The 19,212-nt window shown below is 42.9% G+C and overlaps 1 protein-coding gene across 4 annotated transcripts in view; it reads right to left on the bottom strand.

The window, feature by feature from the left end:
* Positions 1-1,347: 1,347 nt before the first annotated feature.
* TRIM7 (tripartite motif containing 7) overlaps positions 1,348-19,212 on the bottom strand; it is a 32,614-nt gene continuing 14,749 nt past the window's right edge. Inside the window, exons 4-9 of one of the 4 annotated variants that reach the window (XM_070737951.1) lie at positions 17,397-17,419; positions 14,482-14,597; positions 11,729-11,763; position 6,405; positions 5,131-5,646; positions 1,348-2,041 (exon numbers count right to left, since the gene is read on the bottom strand). In XM_070737951.1, coding sequence (XP_070594052.1) covers positions 5,132-5,646; position 6,405; positions 11,729-11,763; positions 14,482-14,597; positions 17,397-17,419 — 690 coding nt within the window. In that variant the 3' untranslated portion in view covers positions 1,348-2,041; position 5,131. Of the gene's footprint in view, positions 5,647-6,404; positions 6,406-11,728; positions 11,764-14,481; positions 14,598-17,396; positions 17,420-19,212 lie in introns of all 4 variants that reach the window. The other 3 variants (XR_011557907.1, XM_070737950.1, XM_070737948.1) reach the window with 3 other exon arrangements.

Here is a 19,212-nt window from a genome sequence, read left to right as displayed (position 1 = left end):
ATTTCTGCCATACTCCTTAATGGGGTGTGGTGCAGGTCCTGGGTTGCAAATCCATTTCTCCTGCCCCAAGCAGGCCTCATTGCTGCTTTTACCCATACTTACACCTGACTGCGCCTGTTACCTGAGGCCAAGGCCTCCTCTTATTAATGCCAGGCCTTGTCGAAAAAGAGGAAAAGTAAGAGTTTGTCATCATTGGCTGTGATGGCCGATCATTTGGAAATGATACAGGATTAACTTCACGCCTCGCCTGTGTACCAATTGTTTAAAATAACACTCCTTCCCTAATTCCTCCTCTCCCTTTGCTAACCATGGGAGCATCAAGATAGTGTTCGGAAAAGTGTTTCGGAAACTTCAGATTGTGCAAAATGCAGCTGCGAGAACAATCATGGGCTTCCCCAGGTATGCCCATGTTACACCAACACTCCGCAGTCTGCATTGGTTGCCAATCAGTTTCCGGTCACAATTCAAAGTGTTGGTTATGACCTATAAAGCCCTTCATGGCATCGGACCAGAATATCTCCGGGACCGCCTTCTGCTGCACGAATCCCAGCGACCGGTTAGTTTCCCACAGAGTTGGCCTTCTCCGGGTCCCGTCGACTAAACAATGTTGTCTGGCGGGTCCCAGGGGAAGAGCCTTCTCTGTGGTGGCCCCGACTCTCTGGAACCAGCTCCCCCCGGAGATTAGAACTGCCCCCACCCTCCTTGCCTTCCGTAAACTCGTTAAAACTCACCTCTACCATCAGGCATGGGGGAATTGAGGCATCCTCGCTCCACCCTCGGGCCTATACAATTTGTATATGGTATGTCTGTGTGTATGTGTGGTTTAATAATGGGGTTTTAAAATGTTTTTTAAATTTATTAGATTTGTTATGAATTGTTTTATTGTATGTTGTGAGCTGCCCCGAGTCTACGGAGAGAGGCGGCATACAAATCTAATAAATAGATAGATAGATAGATAGATAGATAGATAGATAGATAGATAGATAGATAGATAGATAGATAGATAGATGATAGATAGATGATAGATAGATAGATAGATAGATAGATAGATAGATAGGTAGGTAGGTAGGTAGGTAGGTAGGTAGGTAGGTAGATAGATAGATAGATAGATAGATAGATAGATAGATAGATAGATAGATAGATAGATAGATAGATGATAGATAGATAGATGATAGATAGATGATAGATGATAGATAGATAGATAGATAGATAGATAGATAGATAGATAGATAGATAGATAGATAGATAGATAGATAGATAGATAGATAGATAGTTTCCTAAGGCCATTTTACTCCAAAGGTGGAAGGGGGGGGGATGAAAAGAAGACAATATAGTCCAAACATCTTGATAAGAACCAGTTTATTTACATGTGGACACAGGTTGATTTCAGGGTTGCAAGAGTTTACCGGGGAGCATGTTAAATCCGCACCTAGATTATCAATATTGTGTTTCTTCTGAGTCAAATCCAAAGCTCAGTCAATCCCAGGTCCCATTTCAGGATAGATTCTGGTAAAGCAAGTCCGCAACGTCTCATCCCACAGACGGCACATTCCAAGCTATTTCAGATGGGCAAGCAAAGCCCACTGAATCCCCACCACGGACCTAGCTAGGCAATGGTGCACATATACAAGGCTCCTGGGTGGGGGAGAGGGGGTGTCTTCAGGCATCCATACACATCTTCAGGATTGATGTGCAACAGCCTCTTCACCACGAGCAATCAATTCTGTGCTGCAGAGCATATAGCAAGTGCAAAAAAACCCCCCCGCCAAGGCCACATCAAAGAGAATCCGCCCTGCATTTAAGAGCCATTCATGCATCGTTTGCATTGATGCATACCCCAAAAGTCGGAAGAAGTAAAGCTGGGGGGAAAAAATAAGCTTAACAAAAGTAATTATTTTTTAATAGTAAATAGAATCGTTAGCTCGAATTGTTTCTGACGCTGTAGGATTAAATCTTTCTTCGACTGCCCTTGGGAATTGCAGAGTGTGTGGGCCTTTTTTAGTTTGATGCCTCAAGTATTCTCTGTCCTCCACTAAGATACCTTGAGAGGAAGCCAAAGAGAGAGGCAGGAAGAGAGAGGGAGGGAGAGAGAGAGAGAGAGAGAGAGAGAGAGACATTATTTTACTCTTTCCTGCAACTCTTGACCAGCTGTCCTTCCTATATCAAGGTTCAAGAGCCATGTTTATGTGGAGTTCTTAATGATTCCTGAACTTTGTTGTTTTCTTGAAGACCAGGGAAGGTTTTTGCTTAGCTTCCCTACCGATTCGCAAATATGAGCGTGCGGCGCTCGCTAAGCTCCCTGACGCCACCTCCGAACATGCACACAGCCTCCCGTGCATGTGCTTTACTCACAAGGGAGCCTTTCGCGCATGTGTGCGGCCTCAAAAATGTATAAATAGGGAAGCATAGAGCTGGGGCAGGTGAGCTGATTTCCACTAAAACCAGCTAAATACACTCTGTTACAGAGTTTCTCTAGCCTTTATTGTTTACAAGCAGTTTACAAGCAGTAAACAATGCTCCAATCAAGGAACTATCCAATGAGACAAACAATCAAGCAGAAAAGAATAGCCTAGCCCAGGGGGGAGGCAAAGTTGGCTCTTATTTATTTATTTTATTTGTCATACAAATTGTTGTGGTTGGCTCCTGCCCAGCTCCTGCCCCAGGGAATGGGGAGGTGGATGCAGGGGAAACTTCAACATGTCACAGGCCTGTGTTATTGCCGACAGAATCAGTTCAGAGTTTAGTTTCCTCGGACGAAGAAGAAGGTGGGAGTGACTCGGCAGAGGAGGGCTTGGCACACAGCCAAGGCAGTCAATCTTCCTTATCTTATATAGCTTCAGATGATAACATTTTGGACCCAAGCAAGTGCAGAATTATGCGTAGAAGAGACCAAGTAAGAACCTATTACAGGAAATAAGGGAGGCCACCTGTGTTTGGGTGGGGCTCCAGTAATTAGGGCTGCTGCTATAAATAGCAGCATGTGGGTTTGGCCATTGTGGAAGAATATCTGTTGCAGTATTGTCAGGAATCTTGTGTGCTGGACTTTGTTGCTTTTTCATGCCTTTGAAACCAAAGCAGAGCGGCGTGTGTGTGTGTCTCCCTTCGTTGGAAGAAGAAGGGGTGTGAAGTTTCTCCACAGCTGCTGGCTAAGTATTTAATGACTGCTTAAGGGAAATTGTACAGACTACCTGGTTGTTTTGGGAAGAGTGCTCTTTGCAATATAAAAAGAGTGCTTAGTTTATTTTGACTTTTGTGATAAAGAACATTGTTTTGAATTTTCAAGCGTGTGTGTCTGAAATTTGTATCCTTGAATTTTCGGGAGGCCCCTATCAGAGAGCCCGGCAGAACAACAAATATAGTATTGTATTGTAGTATGTTTAACATAATACAAGTATAAAGTAGAGATAGAAAAGATGAAAAAAAAAAGACATTAGGACAGGAACGGTAGACACAAAGGTGCACTTATGTGCGCCCCTTACGGTTCTTCTATGACATGCGGACTTCAACTCACAGAATTCCTGAGCTAGCATGATTGGTTCAGGAATTCTGGGAGTTGAAGTCCACAAGTCCTAGAAGAGACAACTTTGCCTCCCCCTGGCCAAGCCCACTCCTTTCTAGCGCTGCTGATGTTACCTAATTGGATAATGAAATGTCTGCAAGAAAACATCCCCCTTCAGAGAGCACTAAGCACTCCATGGTTCAACCCGGAGCTACAAGTAGTATTATCTTCTGTTCATATCAATGTTTGTATTAACAGTGAATCGGAGAGAAAGAACTGCGCAAGGGAAAACCTTCCATCCACCACTTCCCTGTTAAAAAATCATCACTTTTGTAACTCTTTTGGATTCTGCCGCACGAATCCCAGCGACCGGTTAGGTCCCACAGAGTTGGCCTTCTCCGGGTCCCATCGACTAAACAATGTCGTTTGGCGGGACCCAGGAGAAGAGCCTTCTCTGTGGCGGCCCCGACCCTCTGGAACCAGCTCCCCCCAGATATCAGAGTTGCCCCCACCCTCCTTGCCTTTCGCAAGCTCCTTAAAACCCACCTCTGTCGTCAGACATGGGGGAATTGAAAAAATTTTCTCCCTTCCCCCTAGGCTTATAGAATTTATACATGGTATGCTTGTATGTATGATTGGTTCTTTAAATTGGGGTTTTTAAGATTATTTTTAATATTAGATTTGTTTACATTTACATTGTCTTTTTTATTGTTGTTAGCCGCCCCGAGTCTTCGGAGAGGGGCGGCATACAAATCTAATAAATGAATTTAAAAAAAAAATAGGAACGATGTAGCAGCTGGGAGGAGAGTACAATTTTGACATTCTCTACTCTCTCTCTGTCATACTCATTCCCTGTAGCTGTGATGGCAAACCTATAGCAACACGGGGGCCACAGATGGCATGTGGGCCCATATCTGAGGGTATGTGAGGTGTTGCCCTCTGCCAGCTGATTTTTGGCTTTCCAAGGGGCAGAGGGAGGCCATTTTCACCCTCCCTGGGCTTCAGGAAAGCCTCCGGAGCCTGTGGATGGCAACAAATGGGTCAATTTGCCTACCGGAAGTTCGGAAACAAACTTCCGGTAGGCCCGTTTTTTGTCATCCACAGAGTCAAGAGGCTTTAGTGAGGCCTGTGCGCCTGAGTGTGGGGGGGGAGCATGGGGGAGGTTGCGCATGCATGCCCAGGGGGAAGCCCATTGAGCCATTTTTCGCCATCCACAGGCTCTGGAGGCTTTCCTGAAGCACAGCCTTTTGGCACCCAAGCAAAAAATGGTTTGCCATCACTGCCCTATAGCTATTCCAAAGGAAGAAAAACAAAATGACACTTATTCTCAACATTCAAGGCAGGCGGGATGAAATCCTGCCTAATTGTGTGATAGGATTGGGTTAGAAAGAGAAGCTCAGACATGAAGCCTATTAACAGGACTCCTGCACGGCGTACATAAACTGGTGGCACCTTCTGCAACGCTGCCCAAGGTTTAGTTTTCAGTCCCACTGCCATCTGAAGCAATGGCCAGGCTTCTCACATATTTCGCCCACAAACCCTTGTGTCTCCCTTGGAGGGTCATCAGCCCCAAATCAAAACAAGCATCGCCATCTTCCTGTTTTTTCTATCGGGGCATCATCCTTTCTCACCTCAGGAGCAAAGTTTAATATAGGTTATAGTGGAGCACACTGAGAAGAGCGGAAACATCTTCTCCGAGAAGGCGATGTTAAAGGTAAAGATGTGTTGCATGGTGTCAGCGTTGTAGAAGGACACTTCTTCTCCTTCGTAATCTAAGTAGACTCTGACTTTAATCAGCTTCTCGTTCAGGAAGAGCGGGGTGCGTTGAGGAGTGGTGACTGCCCAATATTGCCCTCCATTTTGCTGTAGGGCCCAGATGCCCTCTTCGGGGCAAAATTGAGTCAGCCCTTTCCTTCGCACCGATTCCTTGGCCACTCCAAAGGCCCAGCCGTCGGCAGATCCCACCTCCACCTCCCAGTAGTGCCGCCCAGACTTGAACCCTTCCGTCGCCAGGACTCGAGAGTTGGTGTCAAAGCGTTTGGGGCTGCTGGAAAGGTCTTGCTTGCGGCAGCCCATCCGCACCGTCTTGAGATCCGGCGAGATGAGGAGGAGGTGGTTGGCCGTCTCCGGATCCAGAAGCAAGTCCTCTAAGTTGAAGCACATAGCGCTATGTCAACTATCGCAACCATAGGGATAGCAAGGAAAAGCAGCAGCAAAGAGCGGGGTAGGAAGACCTGCGTGTGAAAAGTAGGAGGGGTTCCTCTTTCTTTGGCTGAGTATTTTGCTTTGTTTTCATTTTCTTTTTAATAAAAGTAAATAAAATGCTATGCCGAGATAGAGCCAGCAAGTGAAAAGAATTTCTCTCCTCGCTAACGGTGGGGAATTATGGCCCTTTTACAATCTGGGAACATGGGAATTCTGGGAGTTGAAGTTCCACAGATCGTAAAAAGGCCATAATTCCCCGCCCTTCCTTAGACCAGTGCTTCTCAATTATTTTCTCTTAGGCCTCCCCAAAAGAAGTAAACATTTTGTGCTTGCCTCAACTCTCCACCGTGAATGCAAATAGTCCGCAATTTGCGCCCCACCACAAGACACACGTCCTACCTGACACTTGTACTGATATCTCCACTGCGTTCCCTGGAGGCGGGGGTTCCTACCTTTCGCCGCTATCAGAATGCTCCTGGAGACATGAGGCTGGCGGATGGACACACACATCCTGGCGTGAGATTCGTCTTCTGCACATGCCGCACGAATCCCAGCGACCAGTTAGGTCCCACAGAGTTGGCCTTCTCCGGGTCCCGTTGACTAAACAATGTCATTTCGCAGGAGCCAGGAGAAGAGCCTTCTCTGTGGTGGCCCCGACCCTCTGGAACCAGCTCCCCTCAGATATCAGAGTTGCCCCCACCCTCCTTGCCTTTCGCAAGCTCCTTAAAACCCACCTCTGTCGTCAGGCATGGGGGAACTTAAATTTTTTCCCTTCCCCCTAGGCTGATAGAATTTATACATGCTATGCTTGTTTGTATGATTGGTCTCTTAAATTGGGGGTTTTAGATTATTTTTTAATATTAGATTTGTTACACTGTCTTTTTTATTGTTGTTAGCCGCGCCGAGTCTTCGGAGAGGGGCGGCATACAAATCAAGTAAGTAAGTAAGTAAGTAAGTAAGTAAGTAAGTAAGTAAGTAAGTAAGTAAGTAAGTAAGTAAGTAAGTAAGTAAGTAAGTAAATAGACAGACAGAGAGACAGACAGAGAGACAGACAGACAGACAGACAGTCAGTCAGACAGACAGACAGACAGACAAACAATCCATCTCTTAAATTGGGGTTTTTAGATTATTTTTTAATATTAGATTTGTTACATTGTCTTTTTTATTGTTGTTAGTCGCCCCGAGTCTTCAGAGAGGGGCGGCATACAAATCAAATAAGTAAGTAAGTAAGTAAGTAAGTAAGTAAGTAAGTAAGTAAGTAAGTAGATAGACAGACAGACAGACAGACAGACAGACAGACAAACAAACACACAAACACACAAACAAATAAACAAATAAATAAATGCACCAGAAGCCAAATCTTGTGTGCGGGAGAGTGAGATTTCGGCAATTTCTGCCGATATTTTTGCTTCCAATATAGAGAAGTGAAATAAATGCGCAAAATGGGCGAAATTTCGGGCATGAGAGTTTCCTCACATGAGAGTTCGCTTCCAGTGCATGCGCAGAAGCCAAATCTCACACGTGCATGCATGCGCACACGCTAACGGATCACCGATCCCACCCATGCTGGGTGCAACCCACTACTGGTTTCTTGGCATTGTGTCCAGGGCAGCCCTTTCTAAAAGAAAACATCTCGCGAGTTTGAGAAGCTTGATTGACTCGTGAGATGTTTTCTTTTAGAACGCCTAGGAGCGCAGCAGAGGTACTGGTGCAAGTGTCGGGTAGGATGCACGTCCGACTCCCTGCGGCAAAAAAAGGCATGTTCCCCAGGGTCTTAAGCCCCCAACCCCCAGCACTGCTTTGAGTCCCACTAGGGAGGCACACAGCACTATTTGAGAAGCATTGCCTTAGACCAGGGGTAGGCAAAGTTGGCTCTTCTATGACTTGTGGACTTCAACTCCCAGAATTCCTGAGCCAATCTTGCTAGCTCAGGAATTCTGGGAGTTGAAGTTCCACATGTCATAGAAGAGCCAACTTTGCCTACCCCGGCCTTAGACTAAGGCAGGCTGCCATAACAGTACTCAGCAACGTGTTTATTTTTCATTGAAATCTCTTAGCTTACTGGGAAACCCCCCAAAGATTTCCATCTGAACTTACCTGAACATTCCCATCTATTAATTGGACACAATTTGTCTCGCTTATTATATCAGCACCCAACATTGAATTCTTTTTCAGATAGTCCTCACTTTATGCCCATAATAGAGCCCGTCCATTATGGTGGTAAGCTGTGAAGATCATAAAGCGATCATCCACATGACCAACTCAATTTTATGACCTTTTTTGCTGGTGGTCATTAAGCAAACATTGCAGTTGTAAACTGAACCTTTGTTAGCTCTGGGCCAGTTTTGCTAAAAACTGGAGATAAATGCTGGGTTTTTTTTGCAAAAATCATCATAAAACATAAATTGTATGACCGTTGGACTCTGCAAATGGCTGCAAATGCAACTACATGTAATACTGTATGTGGTTATGTGAATGTGGGACAGTGAGGATGGAAGGCAGCTCTTGGAATTTCAGAACAGAGATGTAAGTACCCCTGGGTCATAACTTCAGTTACTATTAGTAATCAGTTATACGTCGAGGACTACTTGTAGCAAGTAATCCATTATTGAAACAGCACTTTTTAAACCTACCTTATGTACCTTTCCATCAAGTCCAGAATAGCAACCATGAACTATGATGACTATGTACTGTTAAATTAATGGGAAAACAACATGTCGGAGAGAAGGGTAACATTTAATGCACTTGTCAGCCTCCACTTTGACACTCTGCTTGCTTGCTTCGGCTGTCATAGTAATGGAGCGGAGGAAGATTAGGCATTTGGGAACGGGGGTGGGAGCGGTGTTGGTGGTTGTCCTCTATGTAGTTAAATAGAATGCTAGGGAGGAATGTTTTCATCGCTGTCTGCCCGGTACAGCCAGGCATCATGTAGAGCCCGGGTGGCGCAGTGGTTAGAGCACACCACTGAAAGCTACTTCAGCCAACTGCTAGCTATAGTTCATCAGTTCAAATCTCACCACCGGCTCAAGGTTGACTCAGTCTTCCATCCTTCCGAGGTAGGTAAAATGAGGACCCAGATTGTTGAGGGCAATATGCGGATTCTGTAAAGCGCTTAGAGAGGGCTGTAAAAGCACTATGAAGTGGTTTATAAGTCTAAATGCTAATGTTATGGCTCTTGTTTACAGTCTGCTCAAAATCAATGGCTTTGACGGGCCAGATTTGGAAGACCAAATTAAAAGTGTTGGTAATGACCTATAAAGCCCTTCATGGCATTGGGCCAGAATACCTTCGGAACCACCTTCTGCCGCACGAATCCCAGCGATCGATAAGGTCCCACAGAGTTGGCCTTCTCCGTCTGGCGGGCACCAGGGGAAGAGCCTTCTCTGTGGCAGCCCCAGCCCTCTGGAACCAACTCCCCCCGGAGATTAGAACTGCCCCCACCCCCCTTGTCTTTCGCAAATTACTGAAAACCAACCTATGTCGTCAGGCATGGGGAAGCTGAGCCCCTGGGTTATATTATTTATGTATGGTATGAGTGTGTTGTATGATTGTTAAATAATGGGTTTTAAACTTCTTTTAATGTATTAGATTTGTTACATTGTTGTTATTGTTGTGAGCCGCCCCGAGTCTTCGGAGAGGGGCGGCATACAAATCTAATAGATGGATGGATGGATGGAGGGAGGGAGGGAGGGAGGGATGATAGATAGATAGATAGATAGATAGATAGATAGATAGATGATAGATAGATAGATAGATAGATAGAAAGATAGATAGATAGATAGATAGATGATAGATAGATAGATAGATAGATAGATAGATGATACATAGATAGATGATAGATAGATAGATAGATGATAGATAGATAATAGATAGATAGATAGATAGATAGATAGATAGATAGATGATAGATAGATAGATAGATAGATAGATAGATAGATAGATAGATAGATAGATAGATGATAGATAGATGATAGATAGATAGATAGATAGATAGATAGATGATATATATATAGATAGATAGATAGATGATAGATAGATGATAGATAGATGATAGATAGATGGATAGATGGATAGATGGATAGATGGATAGATGGATAGATGGATAGATGGATAGATGGATAGATGGATAGATGGATAGATGGATAGATGGATAGATGGATAGATGGATAGATGGATAGATGGATAGATGGATAGATGGATAGATGGATAGATGGATAGATGGATAGATAGATAGATAGATAGATAGATAGATAGATAGATGATAGATAGATAGATGATAGATAGATAGATAGATAGATAGATAGATGATAGATAGATAGATAGATAGATAGATAGATAGATAGATGATAGATAGATGGATAGATGGATAGATGGATAGATAGATGATAGATAGATGATAGATAGATGATAGATAGATAGATAGATAGATAGATAGATAGATGATAGATAGATGATAGATAGATGATAGATAGATAGATAGATAGATAGATAGATAGATAGATAGATAGATAGATGATAGATGGATAGATGGATAGGTAGATAGATGATAGATAGGTAGATAGGTAGATAGGTAGATAGGTAGATAGATGATAGATAGATAGAGAGATAGAGAGATAGATAGATGATAGATAGATAGATAGATAGATAGATAGACAGATAGATGGATGATAGATAGATAGATAGATAGATAGATAGATAGATAGATGATAGATAGATAGATAGATAGATAGATAGATGATAGATAGATAGATAGATAGATAGGTGATAGATAGATAGATAGATAGAGATAGATAGATAGATAGATAGATGATAGATAGATAGATAGATAGATAGATAGATAGATAGATAGATAGATAGATGATAGATAGAGATAGATAGATAGATAGATAGATAGATAAATAGATGATAGATAAATAGATAGGTAGATAGATGATAGATAGATAGATAGATAGATAGATAGATAGATAGACGATAGATAGATAGATAGATAGATAGATAGATGATAGATAGATGATAGATAGATGATTGATAGATAGATAGATAGATAGATAGATAGATAGATAGATAGATAGATGATAGGTAGATAGGTAGATAGATGATAGATAGATAGATAGATAGATAGATAGATAGGTGGGTGGGTGGGTGGGTGGGTGGGTGGGTGGGTGGGTGGGTGGGTGGGTGGGTGGACGGACGGACGGACGGACGGACGGACGGATGATAGATAGATAGATAGATAGATAGATAGATAGATAGATAGATAATAGATAGATAGATAGATAGATGATAGATAGATAGATAGATAGATGATAGATAGATAGATAGATGATGATAGATAGATAGATGATAGATAGATAATAGATAGATAGATAGATAGATAGATAGGTGATAGATAGATAGATAGATAGATAGATAGATAGATAGATAGATAGATAGATAGATAGATAGATAGATAGATAGATAGACGGCCCACCCACCTGATACCTTGGGACATGGAGATTGGATGAATTGTCCAGGGGGGTTATAAGGGAATATTTTGGGATTCTTTGTATATTAATTTTACGCACTTTTTACCTCAGAACTTGCTTTCCCTTTGATGCTATCACTTCTTGTCTAGTACTGGCATGTGCGCACACCCATCCCAGTGAGGTTTCGCTTCTGTACATGCGCAGGAAGCAAACTCTTGTGAGGGGATGCACACATATGTGAGATTTTGGCGGGATTTTTTGCTTCTGCGCATGCACAGAAGCAAAAAATTGCCAAAATGTCATGCACACGTGCGTCCCCTCAGAAGATTTTGTTTCCTGCGCATGCGCAGAAGCAAAACCTCACCAGGATACATGCGTATGCATGCCAGAGACACGAAGCTGCATGCCCAGCTCTAGTTTTACTACCGCTGCGATGTCTTCATCCGTACCATTAGGAACCCGATACTGGTAACAGGAAGAGCATAAACAGGATGTCTACACCTACGCACTGCATGCATGATTTTGTCTTTGACAATTTTGATTGGCTTATAACATTTACCTTTCTCGCCTTTCCCAGTTCATCCCGGAGGTGATCTGAAAGAAGAGAACACACCTGTCAAGGAGTCGGATCTAAAAGGCAACAGAAAGTAGTTTTATCCCAAATACAGTGGCACCTCTACCTAAGAACGCCTCTACTTATGAACTTTTCTAGATAAGAACGGGGTGTTCAAGATTTTTTTGCCTCTTCTCAAGAACCATTTTCCACTTACAAACATGAGCCTCCGAAACTGTAACCGGAAAAGGCAGGGAGAAGCCTCCGTGGGGCCTATCTAGGAATCTCCTGGGAGGAAACAGGGCCGGAAAAGGCGGGGAGAAGCCTCTGTGGGGCCTCTCTAGGAATCTCCTGGGAGGAAACAGGGCCGGAAAAGGCAGGGAGAACCCTCCGTGGGGCCTCTCTAGGAATCTCCTGGGAGGAAACAAGGCTGGAAAAGGTGGGGAGAAGCCTCCGTTAGGCCTCTCTAGGAATCTCCTGGGAGGAAACAGGGCCTCCACCCTCCCTGTGGTTTCCCCAATCGCAAACATTATTTGCTTTTCCATTGATTCCTACAGGAAAAAATGCTTCTTACAAACATTTCTGCTTAAGAACCTGGTCACGGAATGAATTAAGTTCGGAAGTAGAGGTACCACCGTACCTTCAACTCAGTGTTGCTCAGTCTCATAGGCTCGGTATATATTACTCATAAGAACACAGGGACAAGGATCCCTCTGTTATAGCATTTGATTTCTCACAATAGCTAACGAGGGCAGAGATCTCACCCTTTCTCTGTAAAGTCCTCGGCTTGCGACCACAACTGAATCCAAAATATTCCAATGCTGAACAAGACAGTTGTTAAGTGAATTTGCCCCATTTGACGTCCATTCTTGGCAAGGTTATTAACTAAATCATTGCAGTTGTTCAAGTGAGGAACAGAGTTTTGTTAAATAAATCTGGCTTTCCCATGGACTCTGCTTGTCGGAAGCTCGCAAAAGGTGATCACATGACCTCGGAACCAGGGGTGGACTGTTGGGAGTTCACAGGGGTTCGGAAGAATCTCTAGATAAGATTCTGTGCAGTTCGGAGAACCCCCAAATCCCACTCCTGGCTGGCCACACTCCCTCTGTCCACCCCCACCCAGGAGTAGTCCCCGTGCAGCCCGTTTTGGATGCAAGTAAGTGCAGGGCCCATACAATCAGTGAAGGGCTACCAAATTTTTTACTACCACACTGTGGGTGTGGCTTATGCAGGACACCCTGCATTTTCTTTCAACATCTTTCAATGCAAATTGGGTGCTCTGGGTTGGAGCTCCATTTTCGCTACCTCACTGCGTTCCCCCCCGTCCTGGCAGTAGCCCATCCCTGCATACAATATAACATAGATATATCATGATTTTATCTTACTTGTGTAGTTTTCACTCTACCTGGAGTGTTAATATTAATCGGAGTCATACAGAATAGTTGTTGGTTTCCTTTTTTTCCATGCACTGCTATATATGAACAACCAAGTAACTCTTGTTATTGTTTTTTGCCGACATCAGAGCTTCCATGCCCCAAGTTTCTTTAGATCGGTGGTTCTCAACCTTTCTAATACTGCAACCCCTTAATACAGTTTCTCATCTTGTGGTGACCTCCAACCATAAGTCTAGCGCTAATTCTCCCAACAGAGCTTTAAGCTGATTGGCAAGAAGGTCAGAGGGACACTCCCACTGTAAATGCCTGATTGGTCAGATTGTAAAATTATTTATTTATTTTATTTATTTATTCATTTGTCCAATACACAATACATATGGAAGAGAATAGACATGAAGTAATATATATAAAGATAATATGTAAAAATAGAGGAGAAGATATATGAAACTGCACTGGCTGCCGATCGGTTGACCTTTAAAGCCCTACATGGCATTGAGCCAGAATACATCCGGAACTGCCTTCTACCGCATGAATCCCAGCGGCCGATAAGGTCCCACAGAGTTGGCCTTCTCCGAGTCCCGTCGACCAAACAATGTCGTTTGGCGGGCCCCAGGGGAAGAGCCTTCTCTGTGGCGGCCCCGGCCCTCTGGAACCAACTCCCCCCAGAGATTAGAACGCCCCCCCCTCCTTGTCTTTCACAAATTACTTAAGACCCACCTTTGTCGCCAGGCATGGGGGAGTTAAGTTATCCTTTCCCCCTAGGCTATTACAAGTTATGCATGGTATGTTTGTGTGTATGTTTGGTTTTTTATAATAAGGGTTTTTTAGTTGTTTTTATTAATTGGATTGTTCATGTTGTTTTACCACTGTTGTTAGCCGCCCCGAGTCTGCGGAGAGGGGCGGCATACAAATCCAATAAATAATAATAATAATGAAAGGAAGAAAATATATATGATATATGAGATAAAGGAAAGACAATTGGACAGGGGATGAAAGGCACACTAGTGCACTTATGTACGCCCTTTACTGACCTCTAAGGAACCTGGAGAGGTCAATCGTGGAGAGTCTAAGGGAGAAATGTTGGGGGTTAGGGTTGACACTATTGAGTCCGGTAATGAGTTCCACTCTTAGACAACTCAATTGTTAAAGTCATATTTTTTTACAGTCAAGTTTGGAGGGGTTATGTTCCAAGGCACCAGAATAGAAGCTTTAGTTCCTAACACCATGGAAAATTTGTCTGCTCCCATGGTCTTACGTGACCCCTGTGAAACAATCGTTTGACCCCCAAAGAGGTCACAACCCCCAGGCTGAGAACCACTGCTTAGATGCTAATAATCAGATTGTCATGTGTTCATTTTTCTCTACCTTTGAACTTCTTAAGTGCTTCGTTGAGCGCCTCCGTCTTCAGGGAGAAGTTGGAGACGTGGCCCTTCATGTCAGAGGAGACTTGAATAGGCGTCCGACATTTAACTTTGTCACTTCTAACAAGCATGAAAAAGAAAGATATCAGGACTGGTAGATGTATTATCCCACACTTCCCCTTATAGTTCAAAACAATTGACAAGTTTGAGGCTTCAACAGTTGTGCTTTTTGAGTGGAAATTGATAATAAATTTGACAGCGAAAGGATAGAGGAAATATTTGTAATGCACACAGTTTTTTGGCTGTAAGTCAATTTCAGTTTTTGCATTATAAAGTAGAGCTTCCAGATAGATTCTTCAAGGGCAAGTTACTAGTCTAGTTTAACACCTCTGAGAAGGAAAGGTTGAAATCATCTGAATCTTTAAGCAACCCTTCCCTCAGCTTGGTATTTGTTTGATTGACTGATTAACTCAGTGTTTTTCAACCAGTGTGCTGTGGAACATGGTCAGGTGTGCCGCAAGAGGGGAGAGAGAAAGAAAGCAAGAGAGAGAGAGAAAGAAAGCAAGAGAGAGAGAGAGAGTGAGAGAGAGAGAGAAAGAAAGAGAGAGAGAAAGAGAACGAGACACAGAGGGAGAGAGAGAAAGAGAGAGAGAGAAAGAGAGAGGGGGAGAAAGAGAGAAAGCAAGCAAGAGAGAGAGAGAGAGAGAGAAAGCAAGCAAGAGAGAGTGTGTGTGAGAGAGAGAAAGAAAGCAAGAGAGAGAGAAAGAGAGAGAAAGAAAGCAAGAGAGAGAAAGAGTGAGTGAGTGAGAGAGAAAGAAAGAAAGAAAGAGAGAGAGAGAGAGGAGAGAGGAAGGGAGAGAGAGAGAGAAATGAGAGAAAAAAGGGGAGAAAAAAGATAAATGAGAAAATGATTGAGGCGGAGAATGAAAGGAAAGAGAGAAACAAAAGAGAGAGAGAAGTGACTCTTGATTTAAAGCATATGATAAAAAGCACCCGAAGAATAAGAGAGGAAAACCCCCCAACACTCACCTGTTTTTGGAAATGGTTCAAGAGTGTATACACACACAAGGGGGAGATAATATTTATAATATGTACTGTCTTAAAGTGTCATTTTGTGTCATTTTGGTTGGTGGTGTGCCCCAGGGTTTTGTAAATGTAAAAAATGTGCCGTGGCTCAAAAAAGGTTGAAAATCACTGGATTAACTACCCTGTTTCTCTGAAAATAACTCATCCCCCGAAAGTAAGACGTAGGAGACGTTTCGTTTCGCAGCATTCCCGAACAGAACATGTATAACATATCTGAAGAAAGTATAATTGTTGTACATAGAAATAATGGTATGGTAGTAGTAAGAAATTCTTGATAGGATTCACAGTTTGTCTGGTTATATGCTGGTTTGTGATGACAACTACTGTACAGTATATAATAAGTGTTCTTTTTTTTTTGTTGTTCAGCAATAAATGTGAATTCTTTTTCATTGAAAAAAAATAAGACATCCCCTGAAAATAAGACGTAGCACATCTTGGGGAGCAAAAATTAATACAAGACGCTGTCTTATTTTCAGGGAAACAGGGTAGCATCAATTTCAGAGTAGATACCTAGCAGTTACATGGACAGATTCTCTCCAGGATTACCTAATCTAGGCTGAGCCCCTCCAGATACATTAAGACAATTTCCAGAATGTATTTATTTATTCCAAAGACACTTTTGGAAGTTCCAAAACAAATCCAGATGACACTTTTTTTGGGAATACTTGCGTAAGACAACCTTTTTCGTGTTGATAGATTCATTTTGACTTACACATTGACAGTCATATTCCAAAAACTTGACCAGGTCAAGCAGTGAAGGGCTACCAATCTTTTTACTACCATACTGTGGGTGTGGCTTATGCAGGGCATCCTGCATTTTCTTTCAACATCTTTCAGTGCAAATTGGGGTGGAGCTCCATTTTCACTATCCCACTGCATTCCGCCCCGTCCAGGCAGTAGCCCACCCCTGGGGTCAAGGCAAAACTCTGTAGAACTTTATTTGAATTTACTTATACCCGCATATTTAAAGAATTTTGCCAAATTGCAGTTTGGGGTCAACTTTTATTGGGTTTCTGGAAACCACGTGCTAGGATTTGCATTTTTATTTTTGTATGAGCTATGGTGTCGCAGTGGTTAGAAGGCAGCATTGCAGGCTAATTCTGCCCACTGCCAAAAGTTTGATCCTGATCTGTTCAAGGTTGACTCAGTCTTCCACCCTTCTGAGGTCAGTAAAATCAGGATCTACATTGTTGGTATCTCTGTAAACTGCTTAGAGAGGTTAAAGCACTGTGAAGCAGCATATAAGGCTATTTCTATTACTATTTATGGAGATAAGCTGGGCAACTTTAGTCAAAGCAAAAGTTTTAAACTCAAGCTTGAGAAAACTCAGGCTCTCTGAATACATAGAAACCACTCTTTCAATCTGGCTCCTACCGCCTCCATTGCATATATAGATAAATGAAACTTAAGACTTTCAGAGCCGAAGAGTATCTTATTTCCATACAAATAAGACATCAACAGCCTAGGATTATTATTACCAATAGCATTTCGACTTACAAACATAGGGCTTCACTACAGCCCTCTCTAAGTGGTTTACAGTGTCAGCATATATTGCCCTCAATAATCTGGGTCCTCATTTTACCCACCTAGGAAGGATGGAAGGCTGAGTCAACCTTGAGCCTACTGAGATTCGATCTGCCAATATTCTGGCAACTGGTGATCAGCAGAAGTAGCCTGCAATGCTGCACTCTAACTACAGCACCACCATGGCTCTTATTAACCTTGATTCAAAGGGGCTGGGCCACAGCAAGTCTTTGTGACCATATTTCTCCAAACACCTTTTGATTTGTTCATACACAAAGGGAAAGAGAGAATGGAAATGCAGCTTCATACCTGGCAATAGTGGTTGTCACATCCTACAAGAGAGAGAGAGAGAGAAGTAAATGTACAGAGGATTAGGGAAAGAGATGTCCTGGTCTATTGGACTACTAACTGGGGGCTCTACTCGTCAACTAAGAGTCTTTTGATGGTGCCACCAAGAAAGGAGACCTGGCTGCAATTAACTAGGATATTATCCTTCTTTGCATTGGCCCCCATCCTCATTGAAATATATAGTTCTCATTTAGTGCCTACAATTGGGACCCCCAACTCAGTCATTAAACAAAGCAGTCACTAAGTGAAATGACAACAATTGTACCAGAATACCTCCGGAACCGCCTTCTACCACACAAATCCCAGCGGCCGATAAGGTCCCACATAGTTGGCCTTCTCCGGGTCCGGTCGACCAAACAATGTCGTTTGGCGGGCCCCAGGGGAAGAGCCTTCTCTGTGGTGGCCCCAGCCCTCTGGAACCAACTCCCCCCGGAGATTAGAACGGTCCCCACCCTCCTTGTCTTTCGCAAGTTACTCAAGACCCACCTGTATCGCCAGGCATGGGGGAACTAAGACATCTCCCCCAGGCTTTTTATATTTCATGTTTGGTATGTATGTGCTGTATGGTTTTTAATTGTTGGGGTTTATATATATATTTTTTATTATTAGATTTGTCCCATTGTTACATTGTTTCTTATTACTGTTGTGAGCCGCCCCGAGTCTTTGGAGAGAGGCGGCATACAAATCTAATAAATAATAATAATAATAATAGCAATGTTTATGATTTTACTTCAGCTTTCCTTTGCTTTACAGATCTATGAAAGTCATATAGATTAGATTAGATTTATTGGATTTATATGCCGCCCCTCTCCGCAGATTCCGGGCGGCTCACAACAATGGTAAAAACAGTACATAGTACCAAATCTAATATTTAGTAATCTAAATTACAGTTTTAAGTTAAAAAGTCCAAAAAAAGAAGCCCCAATATATAAAAAACAAGCACACAATCGAATCATACACAAAAAATACATGGGCAGAGGGGAGATGTTTCAATTCCCCCATGCCTGATGGCAGAGGTGGGTTTTAAAGAGTTTATGAAAGGCAAGGAGGGTGGGGGCAATCCTAATCTCTGGGGGGAGTTGGTTCCAGAGGGTCGGAGCCACCGCAGAGAAGGCTCTTCCCCTGGGTCCCGCCAGACAACATTGTTTAGTCAACAGGACCCGGAGAAGGCCAACTCTGTGGGACCTAACCGGTCACTGGGATTTGTGCGGCAGAAGGCGGTCTCACAGATATCCTAGTCCGATGTCATGTAGGGCTTTATAGGTCATAACCAACACTTTGAATTGTGACCGAAAACAAATCAGCAACCAATGCAGACTGCGGAGTGTTGGAGTAACATGGGCATACCTAGGGAAGCCCATGATTGCTCTCGCAGCTGCATTCTGCACTATCTGAAGTTTCCAAACACTTTTTAAAGGTAGCCCCATGTAGAGAGCATTACAGTAGTCGAGCCTCGAGGTGATGAGGGCATGAGTGACTGTGAGCAGTGATTATCTTTTCATCAATCTTAAGTGTGAACAGTTGCTAAATGAGGACTAATTGTATGACCTTGACAATCATTACTTTTAAATGTAGCTTGAAAATTATTTGTTCTTGAAGTTCTTTTTACGTAATGTAGCAACAACTGTCTTTACTATTCTGATAGCTTGCCTTTGTTATTATTTACTTCTAGGTCTAATTCATTTTCACTAAAAGTTTGGTTTTACTTAGCAAGGTAAACCACTGCAGGCAATTTGAAAAATAAATAAATAGATACATTTGTCTTATTTCTCCCTAG

Source organism: Erythrolamprus reginae, chromosome 2 (assembly GCF_031021105.1).
Source record: "Erythrolamprus reginae isolate rEryReg1 chromosome 2, rEryReg1.hap1, whole genome shotgun sequence".
NCBI lineage: Eukaryota > Metazoa > Chordata > Lepidosauria > Squamata > Dipsadidae > Erythrolamprus > Erythrolamprus reginae.
Note: the sequence above shows the minus strand (reverse complement) of the source record. Positions and strands in the feature narration are given on the sequence as shown.